The sequence below is a fragment of the Entelurus aequoreus genome, linkage group LG11, assembly GCF_033978785.1.
Source record: "Entelurus aequoreus isolate RoL-2023_Sb linkage group LG11, RoL_Eaeq_v1.1, whole genome shotgun sequence".
Taxonomy (NCBI): Eukaryota; Metazoa; Chordata; class Actinopteri; order Syngnathiformes; family Syngnathidae; genus Entelurus; species Entelurus aequoreus.
Genome location: NC_084741.1, coordinates 59,974,068 through 59,997,470, shown reverse-complemented (window position 1 = coordinate 59,997,470; position 23,403 = coordinate 59,974,068). Strand labels below are relative to the sequence as shown.

The 23,403-nt window shown below is 38.7% G+C and overlaps 1 protein-coding gene across 30 annotated transcripts in view; it reads right to left on the bottom strand.

The window, feature by feature from the left end:
- Positions 1-23,403, bottom strand: part of rims2a (regulating synaptic membrane exocytosis 2a) — a 305,210-nt gene that overhangs the window by 74,590 nt on the left and 207,217 nt on the right. For 28 of the 30 annotated variants that reach the window (XM_062063652.1, XM_062063653.1, XM_062063656.1 and 25 more), the window contains 5 exons: positions 22,743-22,811; positions 15,438-15,576; positions 9,321-9,437; positions 5,119-5,304; positions 3,019-3,125 (listed from right to left, as the gene is read on the bottom strand). In XM_062063652.1, coding sequence (XP_061919636.1) covers positions 3,019-3,125; positions 5,119-5,304; positions 9,321-9,437; positions 15,438-15,576; positions 22,743-22,811 — 618 coding nt within the window. The remainder of the gene's footprint in view (positions 1-3,018; positions 3,126-5,118; positions 5,305-9,320; positions 9,438-15,437; positions 15,577-22,742; positions 22,812-23,403) is intronic. The other 2 variants (XM_062063649.1, XM_062063659.1) reach the window with 2 other exon arrangements.

Genomic DNA, 23,403 nt, shown 5'->3' with positions numbered 1-23,403 from the left:
CATTTAGCCCTCGCTGCTGGTCCTCCCAAGTTACTTCTACAACAGGACACACATATCACAGCATCTGATTGATTACTAAGGACATGTAGGATATATGATACAAATTTACATATTTTGTACATATATCTTATGTCATATTGATTTTGTAATTTTGCCCACTTCCAATGACTCGGACATTCCTAAAAGAAAATGTAGGTTTTACTTTTTAAAGGGGTAAACTTACAAAATCAGCACAATTTTTAATTCATCCAAATATACCTTCTTTAAAACAACACAATGTAGTGGGTCTTTAAAATAGCTGAGGTAAAGACACACAAGAAAGAGTAGGGTCTCTTGCCACTTCAGCACCACAAGAATGGACAGCTCTCTTGCCATATAGTACGACTTGTCTGCCATCTGCTGGCCGCCAACTGTAACTGCTTTGCTTCTGCTATTAAATAAAATGACATATAGAATTCATAATGTAAAATGGATATGTGGTATTTACATGTTGTATTTAATCCTGGTCAGACTTGGAAAGTTTGAGATTTTTTAATGAGTTCTGTCTCTTTGAAGTGGAGCTGAGAATGACTGACTCCCATTAAAGAAGAGGGCGCGGATTAAGGCTAGAAGGAGCAGAACAGAGCAGCAGAGATCACATAGACAGTGTTCTGTCCATATTAAATTCTAATTTAACTGCATACACATAGTTCTCTCTCATTCAATCACATTAAAAGCTGCTGCTGCTGCGCAAGAAATGCAAAAGCACTCAAAGTAGCGAAGTATAAGGAATGCCACACGTGCAACCTGTTTTTCTTAGAGAGCCTACAAAGCAAATACACACAATCACACATGCCAGAGGACTTGCCTTTCCTCCCATTTACTGGTGCGCCTTGCATCTTTTCAGTGTAGTATGCTACTAATGGAAACAAAGAAGGAGGCTCAAAGGATAGCAACTTTTAAACTAGAGGTGACAAATACTATGATAGACATATAACAGAGATCTGCAAAAAAACACATCTGTCTGAACAGCTAACATTTTGCATGAAAAAAAAAAAAAGGCCATCATTCTCTATCATCTTGGTACTGCAGATTATTCTCAAAATGCTGGCATTCTTACTGGAGGTACAGCAATCATTTTACTATAGCACCGTCATCATCAAATAACAGAGGCATGCCACAATTACAGTGAGTAAATGTTAAACAGCCAAATCAGAAGAGAAAAACGAGAACTAACATATTTCAAGAAAGCCGTAAACTCCAGAGAGGGTATCATCTGGATAAACACAGCTGTGAAACTATCCTGAGGTCCAATGCCCTTCGCTGTTCCTTCTATTAGTGACCACACAAAGCAGTAGGACACACATTTAGCTATGCGTCAATATTGAACATCATAGCTGAGAGAAAATCTGAATAGAAAATGACAGGATTGTCATAAATGCCAGCATAGTTTTACTACATAGTTGCAAAACTCTAATGTATTTCTTGCAGTTTTGTAGAAGACAACATGTTGATGGCCCATACATTACGAGGTCGCCACTGTCCCAGAATGTACGGTGAAGAGAAATACACAAACTAAGACAAGTACGGAAGAAAAGAGGACAAACAAGTTCACTGCGGAAAAAAAGAACAAACACTGACATAAACAGGAAGTGAAAGTACTACCTAAAATGCCATGATGGCGTGACAGAAGTAAGGCAGTGAGAGAGGATGGTTTCGAAGTTTTGTTCAAAAACAGCTGTAGTGTGTGGGGCCCTCAAGTGGTCATGGAGGGCACACCGCAGTCTAAATCGGGATGTGCGTGTTGATCGATGCAAAGTGAATTTCCCAGGAAAGAATTGAAGATTTCTTATGCTATCATTGTTATTAACTGTAATCACCAAGGTGAGCAGCTTGTGTCCAAAACTAATCCTGTGTTGGCTGCTTCGATACACTCTGGCTCCAATAACTAAAAGCAGAAGTTGAGAGTAGTATGATCATGCTTTTACTGAAATCAATGGAGAAGGTTCAAATAATCGTGATTTTGATTATTTGATTGTTATTATACGATTAATCCATTCGAAAAAAAGCTTTGAGTTATATTCTGTTGCTTTAATTCGTGCATGTTTAATGAGTGTAACTAAAAAAACTGATCAAATCCACAACGCATGGAGTGCCCAAAACTTTAAATATGTCAGTAAAAAGCTAAAAGTTTTTTAAATTTTGATTAATGCACACATGTTGAAAGTGCAATTCCAATGTTGATAAGGTTCATTTATTAGAACAAAAAGTATGAAGGTTATGGCAAGCAGAACAATCTTTGTTTATCTTAACTATTTTCCCTAGAAATGCATTGAGGCTACAACATGTGCTTTATTTGATTAATCAAACAAACAAATAGATAAGATTACACAATTACTAAAATAATTGATAGCTGCAGCCCTGAACAAACAAGACCTCCAAATGCTTGGAAATGTTTTGCACGTTTGTCTCTGTTTTTGCCATTTCTCTAAACCTTGTCTCTTAGTATCTTGGAAAAAAAACACTAATCTGACTCAGGACAAAGACACACTGGTCTAAAAAAACCCCACTAATTGTGAGATCTCGACAGGCCAACATAAAGGAACAATACTAGGACAAGTCTATGTCAAACATGTCTGCAACAATGAGGGTGGGTCCAAGGACCCGGCCCACAGCCATTGCAGTCAGGGTTTGGGTGTTTCAGAGTGATGTGCAGCTCACTCAGTCTGAAAACTAAACCCTTTACATACAAGTACAGACCTTCACAAGGATCGGTTCCTTCGTCTCCATCTTCTACGAGAGAAATGGAAAGGGAACCGAGTACACATGTTACGGATGGAAAACCAATCAACTATATTGAAGCACAAAGGCTCTTTGCAAGAATACGGTATAACAATTACAAACACTGGCCAGCATTTCAAATTTTCACCATCAACAGCACAGCAGTCGCATAAATAAAGCCTGTTACTCAATGAACATATTTCTGTATGTACAGTGACAATAAGTTTATTAATATAAGAAAACACCTCCATGACTTACTTCCGTCTTTTACTATGGATGGAAGCTGTGGGAGCTGTCGACCTCGTCTGCCGGACATTGGCGTACTGGTTGGGCTGGTCTGGACTGATCCACTACGAGGGTGCGCCCTATGTGACACAAAGTTGTTGAAAAATGTGGTAAGACACAAATCGCTGGTGATTGTGGATGCAGTTTCTGGTGCACTGCACCCACGTAAAACCTGCCGCTAATGTCACACTAACACTGAGTTAGATCTAATGAATGCATCACTCTAAATTATTTGATTGACCCAAATGGGTCTATTCTAGGTTTCACTTTCTTTTTGCACTTCTAAATGAAGTTTGGCACATGACATGGGAAGGAAGGGGCGCATCAAAACTGCAATAAAAGAGGCGTTGAAACACATGTGCAGTCAGTCTTCAAGCTGCAAGGAGAAACATGTTCAATGCAGAATTAGCAGACCATTGCGACCATGCGTTCGGAGCGTCTCCATGGGGGCTTGAACTCAAATCAGAAAGGAAAACAAACATAAGGATGTTGTCATAGAAAGATCAGCAACTAAAACAAAAGAAAAGTCAGCCAAACATTGCCATACTCGCACAAAAGTATGAGCCGTGTTTTCCAAAATGTAAAAAAGAAACAGCACGGTACCAGGGTGTCAGGGTTTTCGTGCTTTGGACATGGAAAGAAAATGCAGCATCAGTGCTTTTGTGGGGGGGGAAAAAAACCATAAATGGGCAAAGTGATGGGGTGAGGTGAAGTAGGGAAAGGGAGTATTTGGATCGGGTGTGTTGGCTGGTGGTGATGGGAGTTCCCTGATTAGTGAGGTTAGTTGGGTCAGGGTGAGTTCATGTGAAACGGTTTAGTGTAACAAATGTTTTAGTCAGGCAAATATTCAGTGGAGGTATTGCTGCACTGAAATCCTCTTCTTTCATTTAAATGAACCAGGGGTGTCAAACGTACGGCCCGCAGGCCTGATCAACAGCTTTTATCCGGCCAAGTATGAGTTTGCCAAGTATAAAAATTTGCAAGTTTTTTGGGGGGGTTTTAACAAAATAAACTGTTGTTCTAAATGTGTCCACTGGATGTCACAATAGCAATTCTTTTAGGCAAGCAAGCAAGAGGTACACAGTAAAGGGGGACTGTGGCTCCTCCTCCTCGACCCACATGAAACTTACAACGTTTTATGTCTTCTGCTTTGATCACATGGTCATTTTACACCCCTACTCCCCCAAAACGTCTCTGTCAAACACGAAAAGTGAAGTGAAGTGAAGTGAATTACATTTATATAGCGCTTTTTCTCAAAAGAAGTGAACTTAACCTTTTTGAATAGCTTTTACTTCTGTTTCTTATGGTTTGTTGAGTTAGCACTGGATTGATACGTGGACATGACAAAAGAGGTATTTGATACCTAGAAGAGTTTACATGTTGTGTTTTTTGTTCAATCCCAGAAAGACTGACTTAAAAGTTTAATCCTGGCTTTGTAGATACACTGAGACAAAGTCTAAGCTCATTGTGTTTTTGAAACGGCACCAAATTCCTCAGAATTGTCAACACATTTGAAGTGTTTTGTCCAGAGGATTATTTGTGATTTGTACATTTTTAGAATGTTCTTGTTCTATTTTTGGCCAAAGTAAAACACAGAAAACAACCTGAAGTTGTCTTTATTTTTAAGTTATCATGCCATGATTTTACCATTCCGGCCAACTTGGGAATAGATTTTCCTCCATGCGGCCCCTGAGCTAAAATGAGTTTGACACCCCTGTATTAAACTGTAGAATTTGGATAAGGTACTCTTGAGAGCCAGCGTGTTCTGCAGACATTTGCGAACATGCATAGCAGGGTTTGTTCCCGCCCACCACTAAAAAGTGTTATCCCGTTGAAAAAAAAGTCCGCTGCGAAGGACGCTGGTTCTCAGGAGGAGGTCTAAAAACTAATGAGTATTAAGGCCTAGTTTGGTAATGCAAACAGATGCTACATATTAGTATACAGTTCCAGCTACAATGTTTAAGTTCACTGCTCATTCCGGAGTGACAATTCCTCAGGGAAGTTACTGGCTAACTGAGGCAAGAACTTGTGAAATTGTGTTGAGTTGGGCGACGACTCCAATCTGGGTCACACCTCGTCAAGGCAGGTGAGGGAGGGGCCGACCTCCCGGATGGTAGAGATGGCATGGACCTCATCATCGATGAGTCGTGGGGGCGTTCAGTGGAGCGTGAACGGGATGCGGGGCGCTCTATTGTGGGCCGCTGGTCTGCGGACCGGGATCTGCTGTGATACTCGTGTCTATCCATGGCTCCGTGGCTCCTACAGAGGTTATTGAGAGATAGGCAGGAACTCAGTGCCTATGGGGCAGGGAAAGCAGGCTGCAGGGGGAGGCCAGTGTGGATGACAACAGGGACCTCCTACAGTATATGTACATGGGTTTACGGGCCCCGCCAAGGGTTGGGTGTGTCTTTAAGGACCACACCTCTGTTTTTCTACTAGCAGTTTACTTGTCTTAGAGGTAAAGGATCTACATTACCATTAAACATGATCCAGATGACTGTATCAATTTATGTGTGTGCATCTTTTCAGACTTGGCATTAAACACTCACAAGATTAAAGTAAGTGTTGTAACATTTTCATGTATTTTTTTCATCAACTTTATTTCTTACAATGCATGAATGATCTAATTTTACGCATGTACAAAAATACAAGTGTGGTCCTTTAAAGGGTATATGTCTCAAATCAGATGAGTAAGCAACTCAGAGCAACAGTTGGCATTGTAATCATTAAAGTCAGACAGAATTTACCTTAATGAGTATTAATTGGATGGAATCTATACATCATCCTTAGAACCAGCTTCTTCTGCAGTGGACATGTGTGTTTTGCATAACAAGGCTATGTTTTCGAACGAAACGTGTAACAAAAGACAAAAACACATGTCCAGAGCAGAGAATACTGGTTCTCAGGTAGATAGGATTCGAATTGCATGCAATTTGGTAGAATTCATATTTGTCAATAATTTTCACTGAGAAGCTAAATCATCAAAAATGTTTGAGAACTTGTGGCAAAGGGAAGCTGGAGTGAGATAACTGTGATGTGTGCTGGGTGTAAGACTGTAGGCTCATTCCGATCAGTGCTCATGTGAGGTGCACAGTGTGTCAAAGTGAAGTGTACATCTATATTGCATGTGGCTGTTCTTTATGTTAGGCACACAGGGTACATATACGATCTGAAGAGCTGTAAAAAGAATCAAAGCAATTATCAATCAAACAAAATGATTCAATAGATAAAATACCAATCAATGTAAGAATCTAAAGAAACACTACATCATGTTGCACATAGTTCACATACTTTTGGGAATGTGTCCAAAAGTACTGGAGTTGTGAGCATGTACTGTATATACTGGAAAAGCCTTTTGTTTAGATAATATTGAAAATACATACCAAATATTTTTGTACTAACGCTGTTCCAAAGAGGATTTTTATGCTGTCAATCATCCTTGAGTGAGATCGCCTTATACTAATACCAATACTAATCACGTGTATGAACTGTAAGTTTTTCATTCCATACATTTATTTGTGGTGAGTGGAAATAACAGTGTAACAATATCAATGTATTTTCTCTTTTATTACATAAAATTGCTTGTGCAAAACAACGCCAATAGTACAAAATAACTAAACACAAGAAATACTATTATCTACTACTCATTTAAATCGTTTGGTTATTGCCCTCATAGTCCTCCTTTGTCCAGGGAATTATTCCTTAAGTTTGTAAATAATAACAAAAACAACAACAAAAATAATTTGAGAAAATAAAAACATCAATCTAATCACCCTGGTAGTGATCATTTATAGCATTACTACATTTGGTATCAACACCAGCAATTTATGGATCGATCCGCCCTCCTCTTACTGTACTGACTGTGACAATGCTGACACATCAGCTGTTGTTGTTGTACTACCCTTTTTCTAACTGTTATTTTGTCAATTTCCTATAATAGCGGCTTACCTTCTGCTGTAAAGTGGTTCCATCTTCACTTTTTTTTTTCATTTTTATTTATTTATTTTTGCCCTCTACACTTCTTAAACATTACTAAGCACTTGGTGTTGTTTAAAGCTATCTTACCGGTTATGTTAGCTATTAGCATGTCTGCTCCTGGCTTGTTCTAGGTGTGTAACATGTTTAGCCTCACCCTCAAGTGACAATGATAATTGATAATGACACTTAAGATATTAAGTAAAAATAAAAAAATAAAATAAAATAAAAAATATATATAAAAAAAATAAATAAATAAAATAAAAATAAATTAAAAAAAAAATTAAAAAAAGATATTAAGTAATGCACACTGTGTGGAGACACATAATTAGCGGCTAGCTTGTCAGCTGAGGGACTAAAAATATATACTGTTATACATTATTTTACATGAATATTTTCCAATACTGATGGTCTGCAGATCGATCAGCACATCCCTAGTTTGTACTGATAAACGTAATTGTGCAGCTTCTAATTAACTAGGAGACATTGGGTTTGATACAGTACTAAATTTGTTTTAATTTCTTGTGTTGAAGGAAGGTCTTGCAGAGGACCAGTCAGTGACCTTACAAAATCCCTCATGATTTTCTGAAATCATTTAAAGCAATCATTAGCTGGCATCCACCATTCTAGAATTCTAGGGATTTGTGGGCAAATATACTGTATTATTGGCAGCTTCATCCTACTCATGTTGTACTCTGTGGCAGGGAACTTACGTACATTAAGTACAAAAGCACCATTACCTCATCGTTCATATCCTGAGGAGCTATCACTTAAAGGCAACTGCTTACATTTGCGCACTTCTGTCTACATACAGTATCCACAGGACTGTTTTGCAGTTTTGTGGTTTCATTTCTCTTTGCTGCGTTCACACAGCCTGAATGCAGACGGAAACAAACTGTATCAGGATGAAGAGTGGACGATAGAGTTACACCTTTCCTTAGTAAGTAACACTTTCCTTTCTACGGTGCTTTAAAAGGAAATGGGACAAAGAGCTCTTGTTAACGGCTATCTGTGCTATAGGCTGAGCCTGATTTGGATTCCGGCTGAGCCTTGGGGAAATTTTACGACACTTTAATAAAGACAGTCAGACTCTTTGGAAGAGTACTGAAAACTCATCACTTTGCCCCCATAGGAGAAGCAGAGAGGCGCAAGTCTACTTTCTGACTGAAAGCCAGACGGCAAAAGATTGAGGGGTCATTTACAGTGTTTCTGGAAAAGAGAGCATGTGCGTTATTTAATTTTATTGCCGCACTGGTTGGGTCCTAGAGGTGTCTCGGGGTAATCAGCATAACATCACATTCTGACCAGACACCAGACTTAAACAGAACCACAGTTGCTCACAGCAATGCATCTTAGATACCAAGCAGTTGGTATACTAAAAGCAACTGCCAATAGCATGTAAAAAATGACAACACAGTAGGTGTGTTCACACAAAGCCGGTTTAGTTGGCAGTTCATGGCGGTTCCGTCAAAGACCGTGTTAACATCGATCACAAAACCTGGTCATCGGTCACTCAAAAGTTCACCGCAATGAACCCTTAGATTTTAGAAATATGTTAAATGTTTTGTTGCGGTCTCTGCGATTCAAAATGTTCAAAATGCCTTTCTCCGTGTAAAGAACTGCAGCCTCCGTATTGGCACCGCAAGATCCATGATAATACCACATAAACACTGCTATAATCCGCCAGTAACATTTTTCTCCCAGATCTTCATGATGTGGACATGGTTACCAGTAACTACACAGGGATGGCAGAGTTAAACACAGAGGAATCACAGGCTCACCACCAAGGAGCGACACTAAGGCACTGCGGTTGATGCATAGTAGAGGCTAGAGTACTCCGGCGCCTTTCATCGTATTCAAAACTGGTTGAAAAAGGCTTTCTGCCATCGTTGGGACAGGATTTACAGGGGTTCGAGAAACGCCATGAACCGCCATCCAAACCAGCAATGTGTGAACGCCCCTTAAGACTTACTAACACCACTCATCGCCGTACAGTTGCTTACACAATGTATATGGGGGAACATAAACAAGGACGTCAATGAAGCAACAGTCATGGGCTGTCAACTGGTCTACCGTTGTACAGCTGGCGACAGCAACACAAACAGCTCTGAGCCTCAGCCAACAAACAGAGAGGCAGTTGTGTAACAGACATCTACTGTACACAATTTCAGAGCAGTGATGTCTCCTTGGCAGAAACCGATATCAAACAGGATATCATTTCCTGGCATCACAGTCACAGATAAATCAAAAATGGAGACGTCAACACGGCGGATGACGCAGCAGATACTGCATGTCAATACCTCTCGAAGTCATAGTCAGAAGAGTAGGTGCCTTCAGAATAGGCACGGGACATCCTAGTGGAACGCAGCAACCTAACTGCTTCCTCACGGCAGATTGGGTACACACGGTGGTTGCGGCTGGCAAAAAATAGTACAGCTTGTCAGCATTGGTTGTTTCCTACCACACACACGAGGGATGGTAGGAAAAAATTATATCTGGCAAAGTGTAAACAGACTTGTAACGGACCTCTCATGTTTCCTAATCACACTCTCAAGTCATGACTAATCTGCGACACTTAGCACCTCAAGGGCTGTGTGGGCAGTTTGTGAAGGGAAATGAGACGGCTGTTGGCGTGATAACAATAAAGATGATGAAATCCAGATTATGAAATGCTGATGATGGATGACTGGTTGTGTGGTTGCTCATCTTGTTTTATACCAATACATGTGTTGAATCATTTGAAGGCAAAGTAGAAAAAAATATTCTAAGTGCAATGATAAAAGCTAATTTGGAAACTCAACACTGTTATGTTTAGGCAATGTAAGACATCTAAACAAATCATGTGACATTGACTGTAATTGAAAAAAGAACATGCCATAGTGTCAGACTCAGTACCCAGAGGGTTTTTGAGGATAAGGTCTAAGTTGTGGGGCTGGAATGGGTAGGGTTAGGCTTCATGCAAGCTCAGGTCAACATCTACCTGGGTTCCTTTTGAGGAGCGTCAATAGGCTGATTATGTCTGGATCGAGGAAGGGTGAGAAAATGGCTGCGACCACATAGGGGGAAGGACAGAAGACAGAGATGGATCTAAGATGGTGTGAAGGAAGGAATAGAGGTAGAGAACAGGGAAAGAAGAGGGCTGGAGATGGACAAAATCACAGGCAAGCTGGTCGAACAATGAGGAAATCAAACAGTATATTTTGAGATATTTCCAAACGCTATAAGGCACTTTCAAAAAGTTTTTACACATATTTGAAAGTAAAAAAAAGAGTTGAAATATGTAGTGTTGGTTGCAGCATTACTGCGGACAATGGATTGTGGTGCACTGAACATGTCAGCCAATGGTAAAGTGGCAAAGGTTTACTGTCCAAATCCCCTTAGCTACAAAAAATGTCTACTATACCTGTGATCATCAGACACTTTACAGTAGAGTGTGTTTCGTATGTCTGACTCTGATTTAAAGTAAGCTTTGGAAAACTACAAATGTTGATTAAACAAGGGGAAAGTAACTATGGTCTGCCAGTGCCAAGCATATACATGGTGAGGGTGTGTTCACACTTTAAGGTTTATGATACTTGGGGTTTGATCTACTAAGATCCAAATAACAAGCGCCAAATAGCATGTGCAAACTATAAAAATGTGTGTATTATTAGTGGCCGTGTTGCGGGTGATCCACACTTGATAACAAATGCAAAAGAGGTGCAGACCACCCTATTTAAATGAGGACCTACAGCGGAGCCAATGAGAGGTCCTCTATTCGGCCCATAAAACACAAAAAAATAACCATCCAAAAATCGCCAACAATACTCCATTTGCATTTTGTGACTTGAATATTAACCATGTATTAGTGATTTTGTTGTTATAAGCGCTTACGCAGACAAACTATTTAAAGTGGCGCTGTGATCACTAGCTTATGTGCCATCTTTACATGACTGACTGATGAGCTTTCTCGTTTCCCTGCTTATTCTAAATCCTAAATCATGCCTCTCACCTTGATAGTAGAAGAACAAAGAGATATTCCGACAAGTTGGTACACTTTGACAGCCAATTTAGACCCAGGAATGACGAGAACGACACGAAAAGACGCTTGCTTCCACCCACCCACATTTTCTTTGCGAGGATTATAAGTCATTCTTTATCTAAATGGAAATATATATTAACAAGCCAGCAGTCGGCATCCTAATGACAGCAGAACTTGTACAGTAAGTGATGTTTTATTATGTTTTTTTGGCTCTCATGAAGTCTGCAGTGAGTAATAATCCGTGATGTTTTTAAAATGAATGCGCCGCGTAAGGTTAAAATGAGCAAAATACATAAATATTATATGTTATTATAAGTGTGCCCGTTACTACATTGCATATATCAGGGGTCCCCAAACTTTTTGACTCGGGGGCCGCATTGGGTTAAAACAATCTGGCCGGGGGCCGGGCTGTATGTATATATATATATATATATATATATTAGATATATATAGCGCAATTTCCGCGCGCGTGATGATGTCACGTTATCGATGAGAAAATGCATTTTTAGACAGTATGATTTGCCTGAGTGGCTAGGAGACACCGTGAGTAGCAAGCGGTACAAAGTGGATAAGAAAAGACAGATAAAACTAATTTATTTTTTATTTTTATTATTATTATTTTTTTTATACTTGGGACTCCCCGCGGGCCGTAGTTTGGGGACCCCTGGCATATACACTTACAACATGTATATAAAACCTTAATGAAGGTGTTTGAATGGTTTTATAGGCATAATAGAGTAACTACCATAGGCTCCATTGTATTTATCTACTATTTAGAATGCATTAAAAAAATACAGCCGGTGTCATGTCTTTCACAATGGTTGTGAATGATGGCAAAATTGCACACAAAAAAAAGTGCAGTTCCCCTTTAAGTCATTTAGCAGTTAAACAATTGTAAAATGTCAGTGCTGAATAGACGAAAGCCCCTATGTCTATCTATTTTGACACACTGATAGAATATTCTCTCTCTCAATGGTCTGTCTTTGCAGCGCAATCACCTCCTTTCTCACAGCCATTAAGCCGTAACTGTGCCAGTTTGCACGCAATTACCAGATGTGCTAAATATAGACACAAATATAGCAGCGGCAAAACCGTTGAAGCCTTGTTAAATCACATTGCGGGTGCTAAATGATTATAATTGCATCTTCTCCTCCCAGGAGAGTGTGTGTTATAATAATCAGCATATATTCTGCATAAACATGAAGACACACACGCTAAATGGATTGCACTCTCTAGTTTGCTCATTTAAGAGACACAATCCTGTGCACAAGCTTAGTACTGTAGATCAGCTTTGTGTGCGCTATCAATTTTGCACATATTTAGTACACGCAAACCTTTAGGAGATCATGCCCCCAGTGTGTAATTGAGTGCGTTTTTAGGGTATTGGATCGATCCCAAGTGGACTGTACAGGTTATTTCGCCTCTCCTCCAAGCTAATCAGTACAATAGGTTGTATTCGGACTTGTGACTTTTAAACAAAAGTGAAGAAAGTGGTGGGCGACCAAACCAACATGGCTACTGTGCAGCCAACAAAGTGTGACCTATCTGAGAATGTAAGGGGCCTAGATCTTTCTGCAGAAAGCAGATACGAGCAAAAAATGCTTACTTTGCAATATAATCTATCTCTATATGTTATCAAAATAAGATTTGTCAAGTGATCTCAAGTATTACAGACATCGCAAACTATCTACACGACAAAACAGATGAAAACTTGGAAAAGCATGGAGGTCCACTACTTGTTTGTGTGTGGCTGGGTCAAGGAACCTGATATCAAGATTCTCCCGGATAGAACATGCATCATTTTTGCCCGGTAAGGTTGCATTTTTCCCTGTCTTTATCAATGTATAACTATAGATGTCAACATTGTGTATGTGCTGAAAGCTTGATATACTGTATGATTGCTGCCTTTGGTAAAAGCTTATCCATTTTAGGTTTCGCTCACATTTGATAATTCTTTTATTTAGACTTGCCGAGTCTTTGGTTGATGAAACATTTGTAGCCAACATGTGTTTTTAAAAAATACAAATAATACCAAGATAACACTTAAATGGGAAATACTAAACGTTAAAAGTATATCAAACAAACCTTTAGTGAAGTGAACACGGAAAACTTGTGCATTCTTCGACTGGATTGCATGCCCCTTTTCTGGTCTTCTTTTGTAAAATATTCACATCTTTTGCCCCTTAGATTACCTCTCGAGGAACTTTAAATAAACTTTTATCTTTTTCATGATTTGGAACAGCCCCACCACTTTGAGCCTAGCATAGTTACAAGAAGTGACGTCCGGTGAATACAACCTATTACAATCAATTTAATGCCCTGAGAATACAATGACCTGAATGAATGACTGTGGTCTGGTTAGTGCTTACACTATTATTTTTTTCATCAGATCCAAAACCATTCTGGATTTCTTCTGGATTACATATAATATGTCTATTTGTCGACTGTGGACTTTGTAATGGAGATGATATCCAGTCGTGGTCAAAAGTTGACATACACTTGTAAAGAACATAATGTCATGGCTGTCTTGAGTTTCCAATCATTTCTGCAACTCTTATTTATTTGTGATAGAGTGATTGGAGCACATACTTGTTGGTCACAAAAAACATTCATGAAGTTTGGTTCTTTTATGAATTTATTATGGGTCTACTGAAAATGTGACCAAATCTGCTGGGTCAAAAGTATACATACAGCAATGTTAATATTTGCTTACATGTCCCTTGGCAAGTTTCACTGCAATAAGGCGCTTTTGGTAGCCATCCACAAGCTTCTGGTTGAATTTTTGACTACTCCTCTTGACAAATTTGGTGCAGTTCAGCTAAATTAGTTGGTTTTCTTCTTTCTTCAGCATTGTCCATTTTACCACTTTTGACGTGTGTTGGGGGTCATTGTCCTGTTGGAACACCCAACTGCGCCCAAGACCCAACCTCCTAGCTGATGATTTTAGGTAGTCCTGAAGAATTTGGAGGTAATCCTCCTTTTTCATTGTCCCATTTACTATCTGTAAAGCACCAGTTCCATTGGCAACAAAACAGGCCCACAGCATAATACTACACCACCATGATTGACGGTAGGTATGGTGTTCCTGGGATTAAAGGCCTCACCTTTTCTCCTCCAAATATATTGCTGTGTATTGTGGCCAAACAGCTCAATTTTTGTTTCATCTGACACCACATGGACAAAGATAAGACCTTCTGGAGGAAAGTTCTGTGGTCAGATGAAACAAAAATTGAGCTGTTTGGCCACAATTCTAACCAAACCAACTATTAAAATTACTGTATGTATACTTTTGACCCAGCAGATTTGGTTACATTTTCAGTAGACCCATAATAAATTCATAAAATAACCAAACTTCATGAATGTTTTTTCTGACAAACAAGAATGTGCTCCAATCACTCTATCACAAAAAATAAGAGTTGTAGAAATTATTGGAATCTCAAGACAGCCATGACATTATGTTCTTTACAAGTGTATGTAAAATTTTAACCATGACAATCAAAAAGACTCCTGGATTTCCCCTAGACATTTGTCCACCTGTGTGGTCCAGTCGTGTGTTTGGTGGACTTACTTCACACTTGACTAGCAGAACAGAAGGACTCAAGTTGTTGTCGAGTTGGGAAAAAAGTGCGAACACACCCAGAGAAATATTTTTCAGTCCTCACAGCAAGTAAGAGAATATGGTATGGAGGGTTATTGGCACCATCTTGGTAATGCGTGCACACCTTACATATGTTCTGCCTCTATAAAATATAAGACACAGTGGTTTTAATGTAAACTTCCTTGTTACCAAACTTTAAAAAAAGTTTGATTTTGTTTTCATTTTACAAGGAATCATAATACATTTTTGTAACTAAATAAATTAAGTAATATACAATAATAACGTTCCTGTAATGAGCATGCTAACATTCCTGCGTTTATTCTCTGCAGCGGTCACATGACAAACTTTGAATTGATTTGTGGTCAACTCCGATAAAGGAGCCGTAAAAAAAATGTGTCTTTTTAATAGAAAGATCCGTCATTTAATTTGAAGAAGCTGACCCACAACTCGTCAGAGGATTCACCTGAGTGTGGGACAAATTCCACGTCACGCATGGAAGGTATTAAGACATAAACCACCAAAAGCTATATCAACAATTGTAACAATAATTAGACATTATGTAAGCAATGAAGTGAGGTTATAGATGCTGTATTAAAGGTTGTGTACTCTTACTATCCTTACATAATGCAATTATTTTAGTTTTTTTACTATTTAAATGGTAAAACTTGACAAAGAAGTGATACAATTGACGTGTTTTATTACAAACTAAATATACACAAGTTAACAATTAAACAAGCAAATTAAAACTAACAAAAACTATACACAGGTAATCTGTATGGTATGCTAATTAGTAGTTACCTTGAAGGCGGAGGAACACTGGGGGAGCGTGACCGCGCTCTATGTATTTCGGCAGAACGAGAGCAGTGGTTCGAAGACATCACCTGTTCTGGGACAGACAAAGTGGAGCTCTGGAAGTCTCTTCCATTTGGCCGGTAGTCTGGAAAAATATTTGAGTAGAGAGAACATCAAAAATGGCTTTAGGTACAAAGAGGAAGCAGTAATATCATGAACCTTATATCATACTTGCCAACCTTGAGACCTCCGATACCGGGAGGTGGGGGTTGGGTGTAGGTGGGCGTGGTCGGGGGTGGGGCGGGGGCGTGTTTGGGGGCGTGGTTAAGAGGGGAACATATTTAAGCTAGAATTCACCAACAAGTATTTCATATATATATATATATATATATATATATATATATATATATATATATATATATATATATATATATATGTGTGTATGAAATACTTGACTTCAGTGAATTCTAGCTATTTATATATATATATATATGTATATATATATATATATATATATATATATATATACATATACATATATATACATATATACATATACATATACATATATATATATATATATATATATATATATATATATATATACATATATATATATATATATATATATATATATATATATATATATATATATATATATATATATATATATATATATATATATATATATATATATATTTTATTATACATATAAATAAAATAAATACTTGAATTTCAGTGTTCTGGAGGCTATCCAGTAGATGGCAGTATTGTCCTGTTTAGGAGTGTCACAACATTGCTGTTTACGGCAGACGAACTGCTTTACGGTAGACTAAACGTGACTGCTGCTGTTGTGTGTTGTTACCGCGCTGGGAGGACGTTAATGAAACTGCCTAACAATAAACCCACATAAGAAACCAAGAACTCGCCCTCGATCATTCTACAGTTATGACGTCATTGGGCAGGCAAGCTGTTTATATTGTGGGAAAGCGGACGTGAGAACAGGCTGTCTCCACTCAGGTCCGCATTGAGCTGGAGGGGGCGTGGCCTACAGGTCCGGCTGAATACCGGGAGTTTGTCGGGAGAACATTTCTGCTGGGAGGTTATCGGGAGAGGCGCTGAATACCGGGAGTCTCCCGGTAAAAACGGGAGGGTTGGCAAGTATGCCTTATATTAGAGTTAAATACACTAGGACGGGGATTCACGTGGCCCCTTCTATAGCGGTTTACTTGATACATGAAATGTGACGAATTGGGAGCTGCACTATCCACTTCAGCCGCCAGATGGCAGTAGAGTGTTGTATATCTTACGGTGTGTTTTGTGGCAATTCCAACTTTGACCACAGCTAAGGAGATTGGCGCTTTTCATCTATATCAGCAGTAGGGCTGAGTAATATGGCAAAAAAAATGATCACGATTAATTTTTTCATATCATCTGATCTCGATTAATATCAATTTATTTTTACTAGAGGCAGATTGTCCCGTGCAGGATTATAGCAAGTACTATTGCATGCCTACTATTTACTACTGCAGTATCTTCCATCCATCCATCCATTTTCTACCGCTTGTCCCTTTTTGGGGTCGCGGGGGGTGCTGGAGCCTATCTCAACTGCATTCGGGCGGAAGGCGGGGTTACTGCAGTATCTTGTAACAGACATTTCCACCATGTTTGATCGTGGTAATATATGCTCACAGCTGACAACTGTCATTTTGTCCATATCTATATTTGTGTTTACTACAGGTGTAACGGTACATGTAACCCATGCTATGGTCCGTACCTCGGTTTGGGGGCCCAAGTTTTGCTTCTTTTTCGGTACGTTTTGTGGAGGTAAAGTTTTTAAAGTTAAAAGTTAAAGTACCAATGATTGTCACACACACACTAGGTGTGGCGAAATTATTCTCTGCATTTGACCCATCACCCTTGATCACCCCATGGGAGGTGAGGGGAGCAGTGAGCAGCAGCTGTGGCACCGCCCGGGAATCATTTTTGGTGATTTAACCCCCAATTCCAACCCTTGATGCTGAGTGCCAAGCAGGGAGGCAATGGGTCCCATTTTTATAGTCTTTGGTATGACTCGGCCGGGGTTTGAACTCACAACCTACCGATATCAGGGCGGACACTCTAACCACTAGGCCACTGACCTCTCCAAGTTCGTTTTTCTTTTTTTTGCTTGGCATCACAGAGTTAATTCTGCAGTAAACAAAGTATCATTGGTGCACTAAATTACTGTATGACTTTTATTTACATAACAGTTATATAATATAATTTAGTATAAGATTTACTAAACATCACTTTCAAATGGTAAATTATTATTTGTATTCTTTAATGACTTATATACATCAGTGCTTCTGGCCAGTGCTTTGGCAAACAACAAGCGGTGACCAAAATTGTAGAGTTGTTTAAAACCCAATTACTGTACTGTAGCTTATATTTAATAAAAGTACATTAAAGTGTAGAATTTGAGGTATTGTAAAATAATGTGTACCAACACATAAAACATGTTTAATGATTAGTTCAGGAACAAAATATTTTTTGTCCACAAACTCAAAAATAATTTGAACAAAAAGTGCCTGCAGAGTTTTTTAGTACATGCTATATCAGAGGAGATTAATCTTTGCAAGTGCGACTTGTCCAGGGTGTACACCGCCTTCCGCCCGAATGCAGCTGAGATAGGCTCCAGCACCCCCCGCGACCCCGAAAGGGACAAGTGGTAGAAAATGAATGGATGGATGGAAACAAAAGGGTCTGATTAAAAAATATTCAGATATAAAAATGCCTTTTTCTGAATGAAATAGTGGGTGTATTTATTCTTCTAGTCGGGACCAACACAGTAGTTCAGTCACAAAGACATTCTGCGAGTGCCTGTCGAATCCGCATTCAAGGCAGGATTACTGGTGAGCTGCAGGAGATAGTGAAACTAAAGTCTGTCACTTAAGTCGTTGCTCCATCTCAATGTTGTGTTTTAACTTCTATGCTAGCGTTAGTCATATTTCTTTTTAAATTTTTTAAAACATTTTTAAAATTTTAATCAACATAAAAAACACAAGATACACTTACCATTAGTGCATCAACCCAAAAAACCTCCCTCCCCCATCTCCCCCATCCACACTCATTTTCACAAAAATGGCTGTCTCTTTCCGTTATTAAAAACTTCTGGTTCCTACAATATAGAATAATATAGTCTGCTAGGGTTACAGTCCTTAAAGTACACCTGATTGGGTGTGCTGCTGGTCCACTAACATTTTCATTAATTACTATTTTTTATGTAATTGTTTTTATATTGTTTTACTTTCTTTTTTATTCAAGAAAAAGTATTTTTTTAAATTTATTTATCTTATTCTATTTTATCTAGAATAAAAATAAAATTTAATAAAAAAAATAAATAAAAAATAAATAAAGGACCTTATCTTCACCAGAAGAAAACAATGTCAATGAAAACAGATTGTTCAAAAGGGTTCTTAAAACCAGGTCCAGTTCAGATTATGTCCAGATCGGGCTCAGCAACACACACCTTCACCCATGTACACTGAAATGAATATTTCTTTATTTTATTCTTGTGGGCTGCCCTATCAGCTGTGTAATGGGACGAGGCACCACGCTTAATTGAACATTAATTACATTGAACATTAATTGACAAGCCTGACTTTCGCGACGGTGGAACGGGATGGTCACGCATACACACGGACACAAACACTTTCACAAAAACACACGTACACAAACACATAGACAAACACACACAGGATCACGGTCAATAAAGGCAAATTGTTCCGTGCAGGATTATATCAAGCACCGTCGCTTCCCTACTGTTTACTACTGTGGTAACTTCTAACAGACTTTTCTGCCATGTTTGATCGAGGTAAAAATGCCAACAGCTGGTCACTGTGATCGTGATCATATAATCGCCCAGCCCTATTCAGCAGACTGCATTGCAAAATGATTACCCATCCTCTCACGCAAGATCCACCCAGGAATGGGGCCCTATGAGTCCCTTCCCTACTGTAATTGCAAACTTTGTGTCCTGCTACTGACCGATCTGTGACTGTAGAAGGAACTACTTTGGAGAACTACACTCAACTGAATTTGTATTCCGGTTTACCGATCAACATTTTTGGTCTATGGTCCCGATCTGATTTTGAATCTCTATCAGATATTGTGACAATAGATTAAATAACTGAACATGTTGTATAGCAAGTAACTAAAGAAAACACAACACATTTTTATGAAGCTTATCATATTAAATGTAAAAATGTGTTAGTATTTTGTATATCAGAGTGCACGATAACTAATCAAAAACTTATTTTGGCTCTCATTTAAATCATTTGGGTTTTGCCCTCAAAGTCTTCCTGTATCCCTGAGTTTGTAAGCAATAACCAAAAAAACACCAGAAAATAATATTTTGTAATCATAAGAACACGAAAAAGAAAAATATGATTTATTCACTTCAGTGTCGTTTATATTATGATATTATACTAGGTATCGACATCTGGATCGATCAATCATACTTTCCATTTAAGCTTTAGTGGTTAGCATTTTGTGTCGTCCTACTCGGTGTTAACCTGACTCTCGCCAGATCCTTGTAGTTCGCTTGACATGTGAAAGGTACGTGCAAACTGACAGTTACACACAGGATCGGTGCTCAACCTATTTGCATGGTCTGTCAGAAAAAAAAACAAATTGACATATCGTCTATACAGCAACATCCTTTTATAATTTTATAGCTGCATGCTGGGTGAGTTAAGGGGCTGATTAAAAAAAAATGGTAACACTTTAGTATGGGGAACACATATTCACCATTAATTAGTTGCTTATTAACATGCAAATTAGTAACATATTGGCTCTTAGTAATTATTAAGTACTTATTAATGCCTTATTCTGCATGGTCTTATTATACAACCAGTAAGCCATTAACTAAGAGTCTTCCCTCAATAACCTCAGAAATATTGTTTATTAGTAACCCTTACCCTTACAGTATATGTTCCCCTAGTGTCCAAATAACTCTAAATTAAGTCTTTGTTACTTTAATAAGCAACTAATTAATGGTGAATATGTTCCCCATACTAAAGTGTTACCGACAAAATAATTGATGCGCTTTGGTGTCTGCTGGCGTGTTTTTTTTATTGGTGTTGTTTTTTTCATTTAGAATATATATTAATAACAATAATTCTCCATAAAAAAAAACCTTGAAGTATGCATTTTTTGCGTCTTAAGCACAGTAAGTGCAGCTTCTGCCCCATGAGCGCATCTGTAGCGCACACAAAAAAAGTGGGCATCATTGTGGATGCATCGCAGTGCTTCTAAAATGCCCATAAAATGTGGTACATGTCTGCTGCTTGTTTGATAGCAAAACGCCACAGGTGGGCATGATAACATGACTGTGCAGTAAATGATCCAATGTCTACATGGTGAAAGCTGTGTAGTACAGGCTAAAACCTCATTTAAATAAGGTGGTCTGCACCAGTTATGAATAGCACGTGCAATTTTAGTCAATCGCACACAACACGCCCACTAATAGTACACACAATTTAATAGATTGCACATGCTGTTTAGCACGTCTTACAAACCCCGTTTCCATATGAGTTGGGAAATTGTGTTAAATGTAAATATAAACGGAATACAATGATTTGCAAATCATTTTCAACCCATATTCAGTTGAATATGCTACAAAGACAACATATTTGATGTTCAAACTGATAATAAATTTTTTTTTGCAAATAATCATTAACTTCAGAATTTGATGCCAGCAACACGTGACAAAGAAGTTGGGAAAGGTGGTAATAAATACTGATAAAGTTGAGGAATGCTCATCAAACACTTATTTGGAACATCCCACAGGTGAACAGGCAAATTGGGAACAGGTGGGTGCCATGATTGGGTATAAAAGTAAATTCCATGAAATGCTCAGTCATTCACAAACAAGGATAGGGCGAGGGTCACCACTTTGTCAAGAAATGCGTGAGCAAATTGTTGAACAGTTTAAGAAAAACCTTTCTCAAACAGCTATTGCAAGGAATTTAGGGATTTCACCATCTACGGTCCGTAATATCATCAAAGGGTTCAGAGAATCTGGAGAAATCACTGCACGTAAGCAGCTAAGCCCGTGACCTTCGATCCCTCAGGCTGTACTGCATCAACAAGCGACATCAGTGTGTAAAGGATATCACCACATGGGCTCAGGAACACTTCAGAAACCCACTGTCAGTAACTACAGTTGGTCGCTACATCTGTAAGTGCAAGTTAAAACTCTCCTATGCAAGGCGAAAACCGTTTATCAACAACACCCAGAAACGCAGTCGGCTTCGCTGGACCTGAGCTCATCTAAGATGGACTGATACAAAGTGGAAAAGTGTTCTGGGGTCTGACGAGTCCACATTTCAAATTGTTTTTGGAAACTGTGGACGTCGTGTCCTCCGGACCAAAGAGGAAAAGAACGATCCGGGGTGCTATAGGCGCAAAGTTGAAAAGCCAGCATCTGTGATGGTATGGGGGTGTATTAGTGCCCAAGACATGGGTAACTTACACATATGTGAAGGCGCTATTAATGCTGAAAGGTACATACAGGTTTTGGAGCAACATATGTTGCCATCCAAGCAACGTTCCCATGGACGCCCCTGCTTATTTCAGCAAGACAATGCCAAGCCACGTGTTACATCAACGTGGCTTCATAGTAAAAGAGTGCGGGTACTAGACTGGCCTGCCTGTAGTCCAGACCTGTCTCCCATTGAAAATGTGTGGCGCATTATGAAGCCTAAAATACCACAACGGAGACCCCCGGACTGTTGAACAACTTAAGCTGTACATCAAGCAAGAATGGGAAAGAATTCCACCTGAGAAGCTTCAAAAATGTGTCTCCTCAGTTCCCAAACGTTTACTGAGTGTTGTTAAAAGGAAAGGCCATGTAACACAGTGGTGAACATGCCCTTTCCCAACTACTTTGGCACGTGTTGCAGCCATGAAATTCTAAGTTAATTATTATTTGCAAAAAAAAAATAAAGTTTATGAGTTTGAACATCAAATATCTTGTCTTTGTAGTGCATTTAATTGAATATGGGTTGAAAAGGATTTGCAAATCATTGTATTCCGTTTATATTTACATCTAACACAATTTCCCAACTCATATGGAAACGGGGTTTGTATTTGGATCTTAGTGTGGACAACAAAGCAAGTTGCAGTGCAGAGGTAGACAAAAGCGGCCTGCAGGTGATTGGTTACGCTATCTTAACCCACTCATGTTATGCACACTACACGTGCAAAAGGTTCAAGTAAACACACGTACAAGTACATACTAGTGTTATTATGACCGTAGTTTATTACCTGTTATGACCCCGACCCCATCTTCACAATCATAGTCCGAGATCTCTCCATCGCTTATCCTCTGGGATCCTTTAAGATAAAGGTAAGAGAGAAGTTGGTATTGAAAAGAGTGGAACGCAAGGTATTATTTTGTGCAATAAATTCAAGACATTACTGAAAATAATACTATTGTTGTTAAACTAAATGCGTGACTAATCAAACCCAAAAAATTAAAGACTGTCAGTGATGTTAGATCATTTATATGTGAAAACAACTCGCTCAGTCAATCTTATGACTTTGCAGTAAAAAGGCAGATGCGTATGTTTCATGATTACAATGACACACACAGTTTATAGCAATACACACACTGCTTTTAGTATTCAGTCATGGCTATGTCAAGTAAACTAGACAAACTTAAATTGTCACAAACTATACACACTTCTAATAATCTATCATTAGGTGTTACACTTTTAGATAAACAGGAAAAAGTACAGTATTTTGCTACACAAATTGCGTTAAACAATAGTCAATTACGACAAAGGATACAGAAGATATGTAAGACTATCTATTATTTTCATAATGTTTATCAAAAACAATTAAACTGCTGGGCGCTTTGTCACTTTAAAAGAACGGTACACATTAAAAACACACAACCAACAAATGCAGGGCACAACCAGACAGA